The following is an 18,983-nucleotide window of genomic DNA, read 5'->3' on the forward strand; positions in this document are numbered from 1 at the left end:
GGGCGACGACGACGATACAATGGCGCCCAGAATATCGAATCTACAGCTATCGACGATCGCGATGATACTGCCATTCGAAGACCAAAAGACCCACGAGCTGGCAAGTATCGTTGGCTGTACCGAACGAACGATTCGACGACATAGATCACGACGTAATATCACTGGCGAAGTGCAGAGATATAAGAGGTGCCGCCAGAGTCGACAAAAGATGGAAATATGGCATCGTACAGAGCTTCTTGAACTACTGCAGTACCGCAGCGATCTATCTCTTGAAGAGATGCAAGATTTCCTATTTGAAGCCTTCGAGATCCAGATCAGTCGTTCTGCAATCAGTCGACAGTTAAACTCAGCTGGCTGGACGAACAAGAAGTCCAAGATTATTGCTGCTCAGCGAAGTGACGAACTACGATACGAGTACTTGTACCGTATACGACGATATCGCCCCGACCAGCTGGTATTCGTCGACGAATCCGGCGTCAATAAGGATACTGGGATACGGAGGACTGGATGGGCGCCGAAAGGGCTTGCTGCGTTTCGAACTGCAGAGATTGATCGGTTTCAGAACTCTCGCGTACAGATCCTGCCAGCCCTCACGTTGAGCGGTATCCTACACTTGACTACGTATTATGGTACGACTGACGGCGATGGGTTCTTTCGTTGGCTACAGGAGTGCCTTATCCCGAAATGTGGGCGTTTTCCAGAGCCAAACTCTGTCATCGTTATGGATAACCTCTCCTGCCATCGTATACCTGAAATCGAGGGTTTATGCCGGGTATCAGGTGTCCATCTCGAGTTTCTGCCTCCGTATTCACCAGACTTCAACCCCATCGAAGAGTACTTCGGCGATCTAAAGCGATACATCAGGAAGACGTATTCGAAGTGGAACAACGATGAGAATGACACTCGGGATTTCATGGAATATCTACGTGACTGCGCTATGGAGATTGGGTATCGTCTACCCCAGATCGAGGGCCATTTCCGCCATTCGTTCGTCAACTTTGATGGGACAGAGCATATATTTGACGATATCGAACTATAAAAGGGAGGATTTGCTGCCAATATTGAACATCAGCAAGCAATCCAAATTTTCATCGTGCGTTCGCGCGCAATAGATCTTAATCGTGTCGTCATATGATGGTCAATCATCAAATCCATGATTGTAGCCAACAAGATTGCCAAAAGGTTAGCCACAAGCGCACCAGAACACAAAAAATATACCGTCGTCCATTGTTTTCGTCGGTAGCTACGTATACATATCAATTTTGCCTGTATAACGGCTGAAACGCGTTGTTGATGCTTGTGACGATGATTTGTGATGATGACACGTCATCACGATCAGAGACTTCAACCATAGTCAGAGACTTCAACTGCCCCTAACCAGTATCGGGATGGACCGAAGTGTATTGTTTGCAGATCCAAAATAACAGTAATTCTATTGCTTTTATACGTATAGAGCGGCAGTGTTGAATCTACGGCTATGGGTAGACTTTTCCGTGGTTGAACACGTCATGCAAAAAAATCGCGCATACAGTCAAACTTCACACCACTCTTGCTGTATCACTCTTCTTCGTTATCCTCCTCCGAGTAATACGTCTCTGTTGACGACGTATCACTCGAGATTTCAATCTGATTGTCCTCATCGCCTTGCTCGATTTCGTCTTGTTCGATCTGTAACTGCGTGGGCAGCATCTGCGACGCTGACAGCAGTGGTGACGAAACGAAACCAAAGAGTTCCGAAACGCCTACAAAGTTAGCCATATTCGACAGTAAACAGCTCTATATACACTCACCACGTCGACCAACTTCAACTGGCGTACCACGGATCTCTTGCTCGATGGATTGACGTGGCACTAGGGCGTCGATATGTCGGGATGACCCCAACTCGCCTGAAACTAGCGCCGCAGAGTTTTCAACTGGCGCCGCCGCCGTCCCTCCTGGCAATCCAGCGTATATTCTTGTATAAACATCTCCTTCTGACTCTCGATGGTTTGAATGAAGTTCAGAGTGAGATACCACGTCGGAGAGGGCGTCAGACTGCCCTCCGTAGTAGGCGCTGTTGTCTATGAAGGATTTGATCGAGTTCCTGACATCTTCGGTAAGATCTTGAGTAAAACCCTGTTCAGTAAACCAAATATCTGGTAACTTGCGAATTGCCCGCAAGCTACTGTCTACTGATCGCAGTTTCTGTAGCTTCTTTCTGAACCCTTCGTCGACGTTATATCGCTTGCCGCGGACGGATATAAACCACTTGATGAAGCTGGCCACTTGATCTAGAGCTTTTCGAGGCGAATCCGGTACCACTGGCGAGGACGAACGAATCGGGAGTGCGATACTTGGTTGACGAGTGCTTGGAAGGTTCAATGGCGGAAGAGTTGGCAACGAATACTGTGAGATGTTCGCATATGGCCAATATGCCGGCGGCGGCGGCGCCGGCGGCGGCAGCTGTACGTATGGGTTAGGATATTGAAGATGACGATCTGGCGCCCCCGCGTTGCCGTATATATTGACGATGGCGTTGCTGTTGGCGTTGGTTAGGCCAGATCTTGACCCTGATGATGGAAGTGCGGCATTTTCAGCCTTCTCTTCCGTCATCACTGTCGTCTCCTGGTTATCATCAACCTCCACGATATTCTTACTTCTCTTGCCCTGGCGTTTCTGATCCTCTATAAACTGGTCGTGAAGAATCTCACCAAGCAGTTCTTTAGGTGGTTCCATATTGTCAACGCCAGCCTGTCCAGTCATAATAGCCTTCGCCCACTTCTCTATATGGTGAGATTTGATCTTGTAGTGCTTCTGGCCTAGTATATAGCACCAGTTGAACTTCTCGTCGCCCGAACTATTCTTACATCTCTGGTACTCTGGGCAGATGTGCGTACGGAGAAGTTGTCTGTGCATACCCTCCTTCCGACGCTCGACGTTTGCAGGATCGTTAGCCTCACGATCGATCGCCTCTTGCATGCCGGCTGAAACGCCTGCTCGGCCACCTTTTCGAGGCGTTCGTACGCCAGTCACTATACCACCAGAGATTGGTACGGCGCTGTATTGCCACTTGACGGTGAGGTGGACTTCACCCCTCTCTTCAGCTTGTTCAAGAGAGGGGACAATATCAACCCATGGAATACTTGGCCAAGTGACCCCTCCAGTAGACGGATAGACCCGAGTGAAGATTGGTGTTGGTTTAGATGCGTTGGTGGGCTTCCTCCAAGCAACGACAACAGCGATATTGGCCTTCTTCACAATATACGAGTGAGCCACTTCTGCCTCAAGTTGGGCGCCGCTGTCTGCCTCCCAGTCTCTACTATTCGCATCTAATACAGGAGCAATACTGAATCTGTTATACGCGATGCTCTCGATGGTTAGATCGAGAACAGGTAAACCGTTACCCTTGAGCGCTGGGCCACGGGTAACCTGGATTTGTAGCAGAGTTGGTTCCTCGTTACCCATATCGTCCTCCTCTTCAAATACATCGTGGAACGACATAAACGTATCATCAGCGCTATGGCGAGGGGCCGTAGGCGTATCGTCCGCAAATCGAGTGGTTTGACGAGGGGTTGGGTTAACTGGGGTCGAGTCTGGTCGAAACGGTGGCATCGACGAAGGCAGAGTACTTCGGAGCCGGATCGTATGCGGCGGATCCTTCTTTCGCTTCCTCTGCGTTGTCGTTGCTTTTTGGCGAGAGGACGCTTTTGGAGCTCTTCGTGATGACGGAGGGGCTATAAGTACACGCTTTCTTCGCGATGTAGACTCAGCCGCCACCAAATCATTAGTCTCGGGTCCAGCCTCGGCGACGATAACCTCCTCGGCGGCCTCCTCGGCGGCCTCTTCGGCGGCGGCAGCCCGGCGAGCCCTCTCGGCGGGCGTAACGATCCTGATCGACGGCGAGGCAGAGCGTTGAGGAGGATCTCTGGCGGCGTCCTGTGCCAGTTGTTGTATACGTCGTTGTTTCCGCGTACCGTTGGCGATGGGTGACGGACGATGCCCAGAAGGGTCATCATCCGCCTGCCGAGCCGCGCGGCGGCGTTTAGGAGGCATCACGATGCCCTCAGATAATGAGATTCAATAGAAATAGATCAATTGAAGCCATCAGAATAGGTCAATTGCCGTACTACGAATATCTACGTGGCGTTGGGCAAATTTTCATGTATATACAGGGATTATGCGTGCGTAATTTCGGCAAAAAGGGGGGGCGGACGCTGTCAACGCAACGGAGTGTAGCGTTACGGTGCGATCCTCCCTGCATAGATTGGCCCCCACGCATCCCTTGGCGTAGTAGGGCTACCAATCGCCCTGGACTCTAAGACATTGTATGCATTGTGCTTTTGCTCACGGCGGGTGGGGTTACGATACTATTGGTGAGGTTTGGGTGCTGACCTGGAGATTTCCAGGCAGAAATTGTGTGCTGCAATTATCCGCCCTACATCCCTCCGTCATATTGCATTCCTTTGTAAATCAGAAACAACTTGAGGAGCGAATACTGCTTCAAGACACCTCATGCTGGAAATAGTTACATAGATGAAGTGTACCTGTGATGGGCTGGATATCTCTGGGCGTGCAAATGTCTATTTCCATTTCGAACACCATAGCCTCGTTTTCCCACGAGAGTAATTCGATGATTTTAACCTGGAGGCAAGAAGCAACTTTGACGATATAAGAAGTCTGCATCACATACATATTGTGCAAGACGCATCTGGCTCACCTGCCAACTGACTTATTTCACCATACAATTAGATATCGGAATCTTTCGGCTGATCTAGCGTGTTTGTTTGTTTTTATTCGCATCGCTACCTTCACCCCAGGACACTCCTCTTTGACAAGTCTCAATGGCGAGCAATGAGACGCTGGTTCAAGAGCCAGATAGGAATGAGCACAACGCTCAGTCTCAGCCCGCCGAGAACGGGGAGAAGACCACGAATCCACAACCATCCCGCGTCGCCAGCGAGAGCAGTCCTAGCATTACCACCATCGTCAATGACGAAAACTCGAATCCACAAAGGAGTGTCCAGAATGACCCAGCCGGGAGAGGCACTCCTCTCGTCACCCGATCACGCGCGAGAATGTCAGTTCAGGTGACGGATCGATACGCAGAGAATGCCGCAGCAGCCCCTGACTGGATGAGGAAGACGCTTGTGCGCCATGACATGACGACGCGCTCCGTCGTACAATGGGCCATGGCACCACTGGATAATCCCCGAAGAACTATCTTGGCTCCAATCTTAGCCGCCCTGAGGAGCATGATGACTGCGATCCCTCTGCTCTTTTTCAACTTCGTCCCTAACGCGCTATGTTGGGCAGCGTGGGACCCAAAAGACATTTACGACCCCTACCTCGAGTTCAATGGAAAGTACAACGTCAATGACCCCGACGCTGGGAGAGGGCATTCCGCGCCTTTGGGAGACGATGGCTTATCACATCTCGATGTGCTAGCCCGTCGGACGTATCCATCAAAGCTCCTGCTCAAAGGGGAAGACGGGAAATGGACACCAACGGACACGAATACTGTTAACAAAAGACCAAAATACCTGTTCGTCAGCCATGTTGGGTCGAAAACAAAAGAAGACGAGCTTCAGTACCTCGACACCGCCCAACGACTCGCAGAGAAAGAAGGACTTACGGCAATCTACCTGGACGATTGGTGTTTCACCCGCCACATCAAGCAAAAGGTGAAGAGTGGTGCTCTCTCTGAGAATGAGGGAATCGCAATTACCGATCACCAAATTTGGACTCTATGCGACGTCGTTCGTGGCTCAGCTCAAGTGGCCGTCATCTACCCAGGCGATTCTTCCTCGGAGTCCAAGACGGAGTGGGGCAAGCGGATGTGGACGTTTGTTGAGGGACTCTTGGCTCCCGGCAACTCGATTCTTTTCTCTCCGCGAGACTATGACAGAGAGAAGTTTCCAGACGGTCCACCGGTGGAATCTCTATACAAGGTAGAGATGACAGCGAGTTACTGGAGCGAAAACGATGCTCGAGCATCTCATGAGGGCGGCAGCTCGGCACGGTTGTTGGCTGAATACTTTTCTGGCCAAGTCGTGCTCAGCACCCTTGAGGTTCTCCCACTCATCTTCGACGCCCTCAACTCCCGCAACACCGGAAACCAAAACTCACTTTCGGACATGGGCTATGCCGCAATGGGTCTTCTCCGTTTCCGCGTCGGGAGGAAGCCGGGCAGCACGGACAGTCCCACGCTGTTCCAGACTCTATCCCACCTCTCTCTCAAGAACGACAGCGATAAGATCATCGACCGCATGATAAGCTTGCTTCCACAACCGAGGCTTCCAGGATCCGTTCCATCGGGTGCGTCCAGCCACGTCGTTTGGGCCAGTCTTTGCGAACAGGATGCCTTTGGCGCACGCGTCCATCAAATCACGCCCCTGTGCGACGTCGTGGGCGTGGCGGACGAGGACCACACGGTCTTCATTGACAACTGCCGAGCCATCAAAATACAATGGGGCTCTCTCCCCGCCTTGCGCGTCGAAAACCACCCATCGGCCGTGACCGGGCTCGTCACTCTTCTGCGAAAAGCTGCCATGAGCTCCATGTTGATCGTCATTAGTATGAGCATTACCATGGCCGCTGTTGCCGGCGTAAACTCTAGCAGTTCCAGCAGCTCTCGCAGCTCCAGCAGCACAGGCTCTCTATCAGACGACTTTCGTCCTTCAGATTTTGCAATCCGCATGTTGAGCAAAATCGTGGCAGTCGCTGCTTGCATTGGATGCGCTTGCACATTGTTGATACCCGCGGCTGCACGAAGCATGTTCAGCACTTTCAAGGTCCAAAAGTGCAGCCCTGGCCTGGTTGGGATCGAGGGTGTCATGCGCCTCAAAGAGTTGGAAGAGAAAATCCTTGGATACAAATCGTCTGCCGATATATTCAAGTACGACCCGCTCGCGTCGCATATTCTCGCAGATGAGGACGGCGTGGACAGTGAGACCAGAACCATGGAGAAGGGCAGACCCGCGTGGGTCGAGCACGCAGAGGATCTGGATGGAGTCAAAGCCCGGCTCAAAAGAGGGCAGAGGCTATTCACACTCGTCGATCTGGGTCATCTATCTGTCATGTTGGTGGCTGCAGAGCGGCCGCCTTTCGTTGCGCTTCTATCTGGTCGAGGGGGCGGGTTGCTTAGAGCTGTTCTCTGCAGTTCCAGCCCTGCCAAGGACTGCCTCTACAAGGAGACGGTGGTCCAGATGCCGTCCGCCGTGTGGGATTCTGCGAAGCCTACAAAATGGCTGAAAGTCTGCCTGCAGACCCGGAACGAAGCCATGCGGGCTCGGTACCTGGCGTCCGAAGCCACAATCGCTGCAGATTCGGCCCAAGAAGCGGCTGATCGCTCCAGCGCATGCGCTTACAGAGCAGCAGCGGATGCCAAGCGGGCTTCTCATAATGCCAATGGCTCCTCAGAGACGAAGTCAGTGAGTAGTTCACGAGAGGCGGCTGACCTGGCAAAGAGCGCCGCAGAAGATGCAGCATCGGCTGCCAAAAAGGCGCGGAAAGCTGCCGACGACGCTGGCCCTGAGAAAGAGGTTGGACTGGCCAAGCAAGGGCTTGATGCTGCAAGACAGGAGCTCAGCGATGCCAACGACGCATGGCTACGGGCTAGTTACCAGGCGGATAAAGCTAGATTTGCCGCTGACAGTGTGATATACAGATGAGGGATGGGCAGGCGTAGCTCGTATTCTAGATTTGGCAGGGTTGGACAGGCAAGCTGAGCATACGTATAGGACCGCAGTTGGCTGATGAACATGGACACAATGCGTACATCAATGATCATTCAACATGATCTACATAGCAATATACCTTCTCAATCTCATCCTCTCTATCTCTACGCCTTCTGGCTATCGCAAGGAATATCCGACGGCACACCCGTCGGGTTGACAAAGTAGTCATGGTACCAGTACACCTGTTGCTCAGGCTTCGTCGACAAATTCGGCGCCGCGTCAACAGACTGGACCGTCTTAAGCACAGTATATTGCGTCTTGTAGCTGCACCGATATCGTCAGCCAACTTCTTCTCCCTCACATTTCTCCCCCCAAGTGGACTTACTAGATCTGCGAGCAGTTCCCCGCCTTGAAATTATTCTCAATGCGCCCGTGCGCCTCGTACACCGTCGCGGTGGCGTTGTTGTCCGCGATAAAGGTCGTGTTGGGGAAGTGCGTCAGCGACATGCTGCCGTCGGTGGGCAGGAAGCCCTGCTTGCACTTGGTGATGGCGTCGGCGCCGACGCAGTGGATGCTCAGCGTGGTCTGCATGCCGTCCGCCGTGAAGAAGTCCGTGTAGGCTGTGGTGGCGGTGGGGTCCTCTGCCGGGGTGACGAGACTATCTCATTTCGTTAGGAGTCAATTCAGCATGTTTGAGAGATTGAGTTGTGCTCACGCGTTGAGGAAGTCCTTGAACTCGGGCTGGACGCCGGGCTGCGGGTCGTAGTCGGTGAAGTCGATCGCCGCGACGAAGCGTGCGGCGAGGAGGGCGGGAAGAGCAATGTTGAGATACATCTTTAGAGATTCTGTGATCGGAAATGAGCGTGGCTGGTATTGCGATATTCAACGAATGTGTCGGGGCTGAACGACTGCGGAAGGTAGTTGAGCTGAAGCCGGTGGGATCTTTATATCCAAAAGAAACCTCAAAAGCAACGACTAACCAACCCGCAATCGCCGTGCTTGTAAAGTTTCAGACTGACTACTAGACCACCGAGCCTCACATACCCAGCATCTATAAAAGGACACGCACAACTCATCCTCGCCGACTACCGAGAGCGAACATCCCCCACAAACTCATCCACTCGCCGACCGCCCCTTTTCTCGGCTGAAAGCGACACCACAACCCCATAACCTAAAAAAGTAAAATAAACAACAGCCCAGGCCATGTTCTGACTATCCTCTGCGTTCGCCGGGCCGCACGAACGCGCCCCAGATATATCCTCGCAAAAACCGCTGTCACGCGCGGCCGGGGTGGCCCTTGTCGGACATGGGACGAAGGTTTACAGGGCCCCATCTTCCCGAGGTCAACCGCCGAGCTCGCCGCGACCCCTATTTCGTCCTTGCTGCCCCGGGCCGTCCGGATGGACGGGGGCGCCGATGGACGGTTCTGAGCAAGATTGATCGATCGCGACGGGTGTGCCCTGCGAAAGGGTTTGTGCGTGGCCTCGTAAGGCGGACGATGGGATTTCATAAATCGCGTTTTGAGCCCCAGCTCAAGATGTCGTCATCTTCACGAGAACCATCATCCTTTCACGACCCAAGACCTGATCTCCAGTCTCTAACGCCGCAATGAAGCCCTCAACCCTCCTCCCCCTCCTCCCACTCGTCGCGGCCGTCGACATGGCGCCCTACAAGCCCGCCGCCAACGTCGACGCCGCCTTCGCACCCTTCGTCGAGGCGTACTACCTCGCCTCCGAGGATAAAGCCGCCACCACGACCTTCACGGACTTCTGGCCCGCCACGGGGCAGCTGATCATCGCGGGGCGCACCTTCTCCGGGTACGCGGCCATGCTGGGGGTCAAGCAGAGCCTGCTGCCACCGGCGGGGGATAAGTCGTGGTGGCACCTGATCCGCGGGGCGAGCGTGGCCGGCGAGACGGCGGAGAGCAAGACGTTCGTGGCGGAGATTGTGATACAGACGACGTATGTTGGGGGCAACTGTTCGCAGGCGTAGTAAGTGAAAGTCTTTATGCTGTGATTATGGGGAGGAGGGCTGACGAGGGGAAACAAAAACAGTGGCAGCGCGAGCTTTACGGTTTTGAAGGATGCGCAGGGGGCGCCGAGGTTGGAGCCGCATTCTGAGAGTCTGAGTGTGTATAACCTCACTGTGTCGACTACAGACTCGCCTACCGATATCCCGTGCAGCTCTTCATGAGGTGCGGCGTACGATCACGATTCATGAAAGGAATATTCATAGAAATAGATTCATAAGTATTGTATTCCGCTCATAATGAAGTCGTATCGCACATGACACACATATCGTGTCCTATCTAGGAAAGCCGTATCCTGAAAATGCAAGCAGATGATGTATGTTGTCGCTCTCTAATGCCGTAATGACAGTTTTTCGTCCAGGTGCCGTAACCCAAAAAAATCCACACTGGAGTCGTATCCGAACCGCACTTGTGAAAACGCCGCTGCCAAAAACGATGATAGTTGGTTTTTGGTTTAGAAACCGCCCGCCGCCCATATGTATAAAAGTGCCGGTCGTTCAATCGTCGCACCAAGGGAAAAAAGTATACACACGTAAGAAAATAGGTATCGTAACTAAAGAGATGTAACATGAAGGGGGAATCGTGCCGAAAGCAAAAACGGGCGCATGCAGGAGTAGTGGTAGAGAAAGAAGAGCGAGGCGGGATTAGCGGCCCTTCTCGACGTCGCGGTTGTTGGGGGTGTCTTCGGGCTGCGTGGAGATGATGATCTCCGGTGCCGCGATGGCCTTGGACTCGTCGCCGGAGACGACACCGTTGTCCTCGGTGGACGAAGACTCGGCATCAACAGTCTTCTTGCGACGGAAGACGGATCCCATGCGGGAGAAGACTCTGGCCAGGGCGCGGTAGACAATGACCACGGGGCGTCCGACGGTCTTGGCGATCTTCTCGAACCAGGGATCCGGGAAGAGACGGATGAGGACGGCCATGGGGAGCGAGAGGAACGCGATGACGACGGACACGCCCCAGTGCTCGGCGCTGATGCCGCCGGGGGTGATGCGGAAGGCCTTGCCGCCGACGTAGATAATCGCGACCTGGGCGCCGACCATGATGCAGTTGATAACGATGAAAAAGTAGTTGCGATGGACGCCCTCGAAGATGTTAAAGCGGTTGTCGAGGCGTCTGTTGTTGAACTCGTTGAAGATCTGCATCCACACGAAGGTGTTGAAGATCATGGAGTCGAGCTCGAGCTGCTGGTCCTCGTTGGCGGAGTCGTAGCCGAAGATGGCGTTACCGGCGAAGTGCAGGATCAGGGTGGCGGTGAGCTGGAAGATAGCCTGGCCGATGATCATCTTCCACATGTTGATGGTGATGAGGGGCGCCTTCTTGCCTTGCGGGAGGCGGTCGAGGATCTTTTCGGTGGGAGGGTCCGTGGCAAGGGCGAGGGCGGCGAAGGTATCCATGATGAGGTTGACCCAGAGGAGTTGGACCGCGGTGAGGACGGATTCCATATTAGGGGAGGAGACGGCTGTGATGAAAGCGAGGAGGACGGCGGTGATGTTGACCGTGATTTGGAACTAAAGAGGGCATGTTAGTCAGGGTGGTGAGGGTAGAAAGTTACATACCTGAAGAAACTTCTGGACGGCGTCGTTCACCGCGCGACCCCACTTGAGGGCCGTGACGATGGAAGTAAAGTTATCGTCCATTAGCACAATAGCCGAGGCCTCCTTGGCAACCTCAGTACCAGAGATACCCATCGAGAAGCCCACGTCCGCAGCCTTCAGCGCCGGCGCATCGTTAGTGCCGTCGCCAGTCACAGCGACGGTTTCGCCCAGAGCCTTCAGGCGGGTGACTAGGATGCGCTTGTCTTCGGGTGAGGAGCGAGCCAGAACCTGCAGACGAGGCAGAGCCTCATCCATAGCCTCGGGGGACAGAGTCCTGAAGACAGGGCCTTCCATGATGAGACCACTCTCAGTAAAGATGCCACATTCGGTAGCAATAGCCCTGGCAGTAACGGCATTGTCACCAGTAACCATGCGGACAACGACACCGGCGTGCTTCGCCTTAGTCACGGCCTCGGGAACACCAGGGCGGACAGGATCCTGAATACCAACAACACCGACGAAAACGAGGTCGTGGAGGACATCGCCGAGATCAACGTGGCCCTCAGAGGTGGCGTTGACACCGTGAGGGGGCCATTGGGGGAAGTCCTGGTAGATCAGAGCAATGGTGCGGAGAGACTGCTTGGCGTAAGACTCGATCGTATCCTCGAGAGACTGGCGGTCGGATTGCTCCAAAGTCGAGATGGAAAGGTCGGAAACGTTCAGCTTCTGGCTGCAGTATCCCAAGAGAATCTCAGAAGCACCCTTGACAACCAGTCTGTAGCCCTCGTTGCCGGGCAGCTTGATGACTGCGCCCATGCACTTCTTGCTAGAGTCGAATGGCATCATCTGGGCGACCTCCTCGTTGGCGCGGGTCTCAGCCAGAGCCTGCATACCAAGATGGTCTTTCGCAAACTGAAGCAGGGCGGTCTCGGTCTTTGAGCCGATGAAGGTGACTTGGCCGTCCTCCTCGCCCTCAAAGGCGGTAGAGTTGATCGCGACAGACTGGACAATGAGCTTCTTCGTGGCGGTAGGAAGGGACTGCGCGAATGCGACTGCCGAGCTAGCCTTCTCTCCATCAGAGGACTTGGAGAAGCTGGCAGAACCAAAGGTGCCGGCAACGACCGTCATCTTGTTTGTCGTCAAGGTACCGGTCTTGTCGGAGCAGATCGTCGTCGCATTACCCATGGTCTCGCAAGCTCGCAGAACACGCACAAGGTTGTTCTCCTTCAGAAGCCGGGTAGTAGCAAATGCCAAGGCAAGCGTGACAGCCAAGGGAAGGCCCTCCGGAACAGCCACGACAATAATCGTGATAGCAACAATCAGGATATCCATAAATGACGAAGCCTTCTCAGCACCGGGGCGGCTGTCGTTGGGCAGGCCGGCCAAGAAGCGAATCAGAAGGACGACAAAGAGGAAGAGAGCAGCTGTGCTTCCGAGCTTAGCGATGGCCAAGGCAAGACCCTCGAGCTTCTTCTGTAAAGGCGTGGACTCGGTTTCGGTGCGAACCGACATCATGATCTTTCCGAAGCTCGAGTTGGTACCGACGGAGGTGCAGACGAAAGTGCCGACGCCCTCGAGAACCTTGGCGCCGGAGATGATGAAGGGGTCCAGGTCCTTGGGCGCGTTGCCGGACTGCATCGCGTTGAACACCGCATCGCCGCCAGTCTTCTTGAGCGCGTCAGACTCGCCGGTGGCCGAGGACTCGTCACACTTCAGGTCGTGTCCGCTGATGAAAATGCCGTCCACTGGGACGAGATCGCCGGGTTCGAGGTGGATAACATCGCCGACGAGGACCTCTGCAACGTTAATCATGTAGGACTTGCCAGATCGAATGACCTTGATCTCGCGATCCTCCTTTTTAGCATTAAGCTTGACAAAAGCGCGCTCCTTTTGCCAATCATTAAGAGACCCGACTAGGGTAACGATCAAAATCGCGACGATGATGGCCACGCCCTCAATCCAGTCGACCGGTTGGCCTTCGTCGGGATCGTGTTCCGCGCCAAACGTTTCGTAAAGACCGAGCGCCAATGAAATCGCGGCGGCGACGGTCAGCAAAATAATTACTTTGTCATTATAAGCGTTCCACATCAGCTTCCACAGCGGCGTAGCCTTCTTCGGGGGAAGGACGTTCCTGCCGTAGACGCGGATACGGTCGGTGAAACCATTGCCGTCAGCTTGGTGCGTGGTGGTGGGCTGAGCACTGGCAGTGGCGAAGGATGGCTCCTTGTGGCCGGTTGCCTCCTGGAAGCTGACCCTACTACGGGCGGCAGCCTCATCCTGCGATAGACCGGCCTTGACGTCTGTCTGGAGGCCCTTTTCGATGCCACGAAGTCCGCCGAGGGCCAAAAATGCAGATAAAGATTTTGGGTTCAAAAGTTTGTTGAGGTGCCCAGGGCTAAATGCAAACGGGTTGTTGTCGACAACAAAGTCGCCTTCAGTGCCGGGGTCGGGGCGGAGGGCGGTATCCGGGTCCTCCTGGACGACGGTTGTTGTGCTTGAGTGCATACTTGTCGCGGAGCTGACTGCCGGCGTGAGAAACGGATTTGAGTGTGTCGAGATGGGAGACGGTGTTATCGCGTCGTCGTGATCATTGTCCCCACGGGGATGGCGGGTGTCGACGCGCAACTGAGGAGGTGCGAGGGAAGCCATTAGCACCGGTGCAGAGTGTTCTGAAACTGATGCGAGATGTTCTCATGAGTGATCGGGTGTGAAAGGTTTCCAAGATGAGGTTTGAGATAAGGTAGTTGTGAGAAGGTGTAGTTGAGAGCTAAGATTGGGCAAGACAGATGATGGGCTCCCTCTCAGAGGCCTCTTGGTGACACAAAGATTGGTATTTAGATGTGTTGTGCAACAAGGCTGTGTAGGAGGCGATGGTGTTGCGTGCACTCAAGGTAACGAGAAGTGGCAGAGTCTGAGGCGTACCAGGTGAGCACTGCGAATTTGCAACGACAGAGTGCCCGTGGGCCTTGGCGAGCCAAGCTGCGCCCTCGCCCCGTTCAAGAGAGTTTGGAAATCTCAAGATGACACCGACGTGTCGAAGACGACGAAGTAAGCCTGCTCCGAGTCCGACGGCGTAGTTGAGAAGGCTGTGCTAGGCAGCGGAGGGGTTGGGCGGCGGCAAAAAATCCACTTCCAAACTAACAGAGTCTGGAGTTGCAGAGGACGGTATTCGGCTCTCAAGTCTGTGCGGCCATCATGGTTTTGTTCTAATCGTCACAGAGTTGATGATGAGAGACGAAGGGGTAAGAGATTTCAGAAGTGTCTGAGATATGCTGGCGATGGCGCCTAGAATCTCAAGACCAACAATCGAGGGTGGCAGTGCTCTCAGCGACTGCCTTTCTTGGCAAGATCAAGAGGAGATGAAGTCAACCGAGACTCCACAGGGAAGCAATGGATTGGTCAAAGTGAGGGACTGATAGGTTGCAGGAGAGAAAAAGTCGCGCTTCACGATTATCACAGCAGCATCTGGCGGTCTTGGCGGAGCAGCAGTGGGTTGGAAAAAGTCTTCCCACGGGATCGAGAGGGGAAGGAGGGAAAGCCATTTGAGGAGATCCGGAGAGATAGAATGACGTGCCGGTCAATTATTCTCACATCCTGGGCTTGGCCGAAATCATTGGCAAGAGATTGGCTGGGCATGGCGAGAAGGGAGGTAACCGCCAGCGGTCTGGGCATTGAGGCTGTGCAAAGGAAAAGTGCAAAAGGTCCCGATGAGGGAATTTAATATGGAGCAGCGAGAAGCGAGCTCTGTTCAGTGGAAAAGTAGAGGTCGAGTCGGGGCCATCCTAGGACCGCAATGAGCAATGGCGAGTCGGAAACAAACAAGGGGTAAATCTGGATGGGGAATGGAGATTTAACAGCACATTGGCAACTCTGCCCGAGTGCAAATGTCAAATGTTTGGACCCCTTGGCGGGTTTGTTGATGCAAGTGCCGGGTCCTTATCACGTTCTTTGGTTCGGAGAAGATAGGTGACCATACGCGGGAGATAGTCAGGCCAGACACTTGTAGACGAGACCGAGGACCGCAGCCGGAGATGGCGTCCGACACTTGGGGGTGGCGGCCCCATTCTTTCGCATTCCCCAAGACTTTGGCGGCGTTCCATTCGGCGGGTGTGAATGAAGCCGTTGGATAAGGTCTGTTCTCCATCCCGATCGGTGGCCCGGCGTTGGTTCAGATATGATGGGCCAACGCCAGTCGTCTGGCGCTTGCCAAGGTGACCAAGGAGTCGAGATGGCTCGCCGATGGAGTAGGCTCGTTCCTTTGGTATTTCGCGCGTTTCCCGTGGCTTCCGTGCTGACAAGAGCGAGCAGGCTGCGAAAGGAGACCACATCGGCTTCGATGAGGCAAGCGGCCGACCGGTGCCACAACCGACAGCAAGGTACGGAGATGCACGGAGACGTATCGGTCGGCGACGACGGCGACAAAGTTGTGGGTAGCATGGAGACGGAAAGTGGTGGCACAAGAAGAGACAGGAAGGGTGGCAGATTCAAAAGCTCCTCGGAATGACGCCCGTCCACTGTTTAGACCTTGGGGGCCGTCATGTATCCGTATCCGAGAATTTGTTCGAGAACGTGGAGGTTGGTGTTTGTTTCCACCACAGTGGTTCGTGCCATGGATGGATGGATGGATGGCCTGTGTTTCCGAGGTGTTCGTTTGCGTCGAAACAGACTCGCTTTGAGCCGATTAATCGGCTCCTGTAGCATTCCCGGGCGTATCTGGCGTGCATTGGTGATGATGGCGGTAAGTGAAAGGGAAAGAATTGGCGATGGTGGAGCAGAGGAAAAGAAGGTGAAAGTGAGCAAGTCAACGCGCCAAGAAAAAATTCGAAAGGGAGCAGTCGCGATGCCAAATGTCACAGTCGAATCAAGCTCGGGGAGGTGCGCTAGTGAGCGCCAAGAGTGGCTGTACACTGCACCTGCACAGCTTCCCATTGGCTCGCTTAACGCAGCCAAGGGAGGCCGCCTCCACAAATCACTTGTTTAGGTAAGCAGTACCTGCAAGGGTGGCACGTCCGTCCTTCCGTTGCGGGATCCCGCCCGTCGGGTCGGCCAATGACACTTTCACAGTCTGACGAGAGAGCTTCCTTCCTTCCCTTCATCAAGTCCGAGGATGCAACGTTCATCTCCTCTTGCCGCTCCTTCCCTGTTGGCAGTTGGCCGAGGGTGAAACGGAACGGTACCGCTTGCCTGCCGGAAAGCGTGAAACAGGCACTTGCTCTTGAAGCTTGTGAAGATGTGAGCCAACACTGATTGTTTAGGTGAAGGTGGAGAGATCTCTGTCATGGATCGTGGCCGACATACCATTGATCTCTTCTGGTTTGTAAGCCTGCCATCTGTACCTGATTTTCGAGGTTGCAATCGCTGAGAGGACCGCCATCAGTTGCTATGGAAGGCTCTCACTAACGGGTCCAAGAATTTTCAATGCAGTCATCGCCCACTTGGCGTGCATCACGTTGACCCAAGTTGAAGTCGATTACAGTCTTGCGCTGAGACACTTCGGACCGTCTAATATGCCCTACCAAGTGCCTTGCCATATCCGCGGCAATTATAATATGTCGCCTTGAACTTTCTTTTGTTGTCTAGTCTTTTGTACCTTCGACTGCATTATCGGCATTTCCGTGATCCTTTTGAATCAAGTTTGATTCTCAATACCGTCCTTAATTGTTTGAAACAGTTCTCATAACACAGTGAGGAGGCTCAGCTCAAAGTTAATTTACGCCGATCAGTAAAACCCCGAAGCAAACATTCAACTGCCTTGATGTGAGAACCGTTACGACCACGCGTCAAAGCGCGTGGCTGCTGTTCTCGGTCACGTTACCGAAAGATCGTAAATATCAAGCCATGTTCCATTAGAGTCTCGTATTTAAACACCCTTGGAAGACTTCGTAGCGCTTGCCCCGGACAACATGGCTGTTCCGGGAGCACGAGAGGTGTCAGGTTTGAGCCCATGTTCAGTCTTGGTCAAATCTCACATCGGCGTGCCTCGAAAGACAAGCAGTAGTTTTACACCCTGATCGTCAACCGTTGTCGTTTTCGCTGCGAAAACGAGACGACCTGTTTCACATGCGTCCCCACGCAACTACATTAACACCGGCTCACCGAAGCTAGACAACACTGCCCCAGCAACGAAATGTCAACGTAACCAGACCGCAGCATCGGGCTCTCTTCAACGATATTTAACCTCTCATGAAGGCTTGTAACATAGTTCAGGCTTGCACATGATGGTCCGCTCTCCAATCTGCCTCCCAAGTCGTCGTCCTCTTGCGCAACGACAAGGTGGCTTAACGTGAAAAGTCCTCACCAGCCACACCTTGTCGTCGTCACAATGAGGCTGGAGTTGTCACTTGGAGCTTTGGTTCTTTTGTCTTAACACGTCAGAGAAGTCGCAAAGCCTTTTCATGACCCGCGATGTCTTGGCACCCAAGTCTTGCGTCGGCAGCACAGCAATATCCGCCCAAGGAGGCTTATTGTCGCCCCAAACAAGCGCCAAGCTAACCGACTTGTTGAGCGGCGGCCTCTCTGACAGTTGCGAATACTTGGGCTGTGGTGTTGCAAAGTCCATCCTCTCACCACTCACGGCGGTACACGTGAGATGTACCGGGAATGCCAAGACCCACTGATTGCAGCACTGCCCGCCTCCAAAATGTGCACTGCCTCTTAATTCACTGCATAATGACGTTAAGTGTCTGAAATGAAGTACTTGCGTCTTTTTTTGCGCGGTGCTTTTGTTGCGTGCTTGGCGCGTTTGTGCGAAATATCAGTTGCCCGAGAGAGAGCCTTACATCTTGGTTGCGCTAAGAATGAGGCGCAGTTGGGGTAACTGCAGAAGACTGATTGAGATGTCTGGACTTTGAGCATTCTGGAAATCTCTGCAGTTATCCGGTGGATGAATGGTGAACCTTATGCTTCCGTAATGTTTTACAACGAGTCTGTAATCGCACGGTCGCTTTCTGAGAGCGGGCTGAATAGGAAGTCGTTCAGACTCATAACCATGTGCGGGGATGGCTGAGGGACATAGGCCGTGACAACTGCGAAGGCATGGAGTTGGTGTCTTTGCTGACTGCGTCGAACAGTGGGTATTGGGGATTGGAGACCGCGCGGTTGCTATTGTGACGGACCATGCCATAATTCCCTTGGAAGACCGTCACTGCTTTCATTTTGATTGGCAATCATGGGGCTTCAATGAAGTGCTAGAAGTCTCATCAATTAAGTTTTACGATGCTTACTTGGCTAGGTACTTGATCTATTTCTCAACTTATTTCTGGGGAAAACATAAACATGCCAGAGGCGCGCCGATGCTGCAGTGCCGTGTTAGTGTAGTCATCCTTCCTGTCCGACTTTAGGCCTGTATCTTCCAGCTTGGCGACTCCGGGTGACTACTTCCAGAAATCTCGAACGCATATGCTTCAAAGAGAAGCAAATCTTAGGAGAAAACGAGACAACTCCTTTACCGCCCCCCCTTCCCAAAGAGCCGTAGGCAAATGACGCGCCGCTGTGTCCTTATCAACGCAAACCAAATTCCTTCGGTTCGCGAAGAAACCGAGAAAGCTCATCGTCCATACACCCATCTACGTATATATCGCCGATAAACTCATACTTTTCCTGATCGTTTGTAGGTCGAATAACAATTGGAGTTGAGCATCCATCGGCGATGATAACGAAATCGTCAGCACTCATGTACGCTGTTCCCATGCCCATGTATCCCTTGAGGTCCTCGCTCTCGATGAGGCAGAAACATCGGCCCATCATACGGTCTCCGAA

The 18,983-nt window shown here is 53.5% G+C and overlaps 5 protein-coding genes across 5 annotated transcripts; 3 read left to right on the forward strand and 2 right to left on the reverse strand.

Moving 5' to 3' along the window:
• Positions 1-208: 208 nt before the first annotated feature.
• On the forward strand, positions 209-1,039 carry CGCS363_v000182 (uncharacterized protein; the record flags this gene model as incomplete). The annotated part of the gene is made up of 1 exon (XM_036632031.1): positions 209-1,039. The coding sequence occupies one exon, from the start codon at positions 209-211 to the stop codon at positions 1,037-1,039; it is 831 nt and encodes a 276-aa protein (XP_036501337.1).
• A 3,781-nt stretch (positions 1,040-4,820) lies between these two features.
• CGCS363_v000183 (uncharacterized protein) lies at positions 4,821-7,649 on the forward strand (the record flags this gene model as incomplete). Its single annotated transcript, XM_036632032.1, has 1 exon — positions 4,821-7,649. The coding sequence occupies one exon, from the start codon at positions 4,821-4,823 to the stop codon at positions 7,647-7,649; it is 2,829 nt and encodes a 942-aa protein (XP_036501336.1).
• A 170-nt stretch (positions 7,650-7,819) lies between these two features.
• CGCS363_v000184 (uncharacterized protein) lies at positions 7,820-8,489 on the reverse strand (the record flags this gene model as incomplete). The annotated part of the gene is made up of 3 exons (XM_036632033.1): positions 7,820-7,979; positions 8,041-8,313; positions 8,371-8,489. The coding sequence occupies 3 exons, from the start codon at positions 8,487-8,489 to the stop codon at positions 7,820-7,822; spliced, it is 552 nt and encodes a 183-aa protein (XP_036501335.1).
• Positions 8,490-9,263: 774 nt separating this feature from the next.
• On the forward strand, positions 9,264-9,848 carry CGCS363_v000185 (uncharacterized protein; the record flags this gene model as incomplete). The annotated part of the gene is made up of 2 exons (XM_036632034.1): positions 9,264-9,646; positions 9,710-9,848. 2 exons carry the CDS (start codon positions 9,264-9,266, stop codon positions 9,846-9,848), a joined length of 522 nt encoding a protein of 173 aa, XP_036501334.1.
• Positions 9,849-10,328: 480 nt separating this feature from the next.
• On the reverse strand, positions 10,329-13,874 carry CGCS363_v000186 (Calcium-transporting ATPase 2; the record flags this gene model as incomplete). The annotated part of the gene is made up of 2 exons (XM_036632035.1): positions 10,329-11,198; positions 11,247-13,874. The coding sequence occupies 2 exons, from the start codon at positions 13,872-13,874 to the stop codon at positions 10,329-10,331; spliced, it is 3,498 nt and encodes a 1,165-aa protein (XP_036501333.1).
• Positions 13,875-18,983: the final 5,109 nt, after the last annotated feature.

The sequence above is a fragment of the Colletotrichum siamense genome (genome assembly GCF_013390195.1).
Source record: "Colletotrichum siamense strain Cg363 chromosome Unknown KSG_Cg363_contig01, whole genome shotgun sequence".
Lineage (NCBI taxonomy): Eukaryota > Fungi > Ascomycota > Sordariomycetes > Glomerellales > Glomerellaceae > Colletotrichum > Colletotrichum siamense.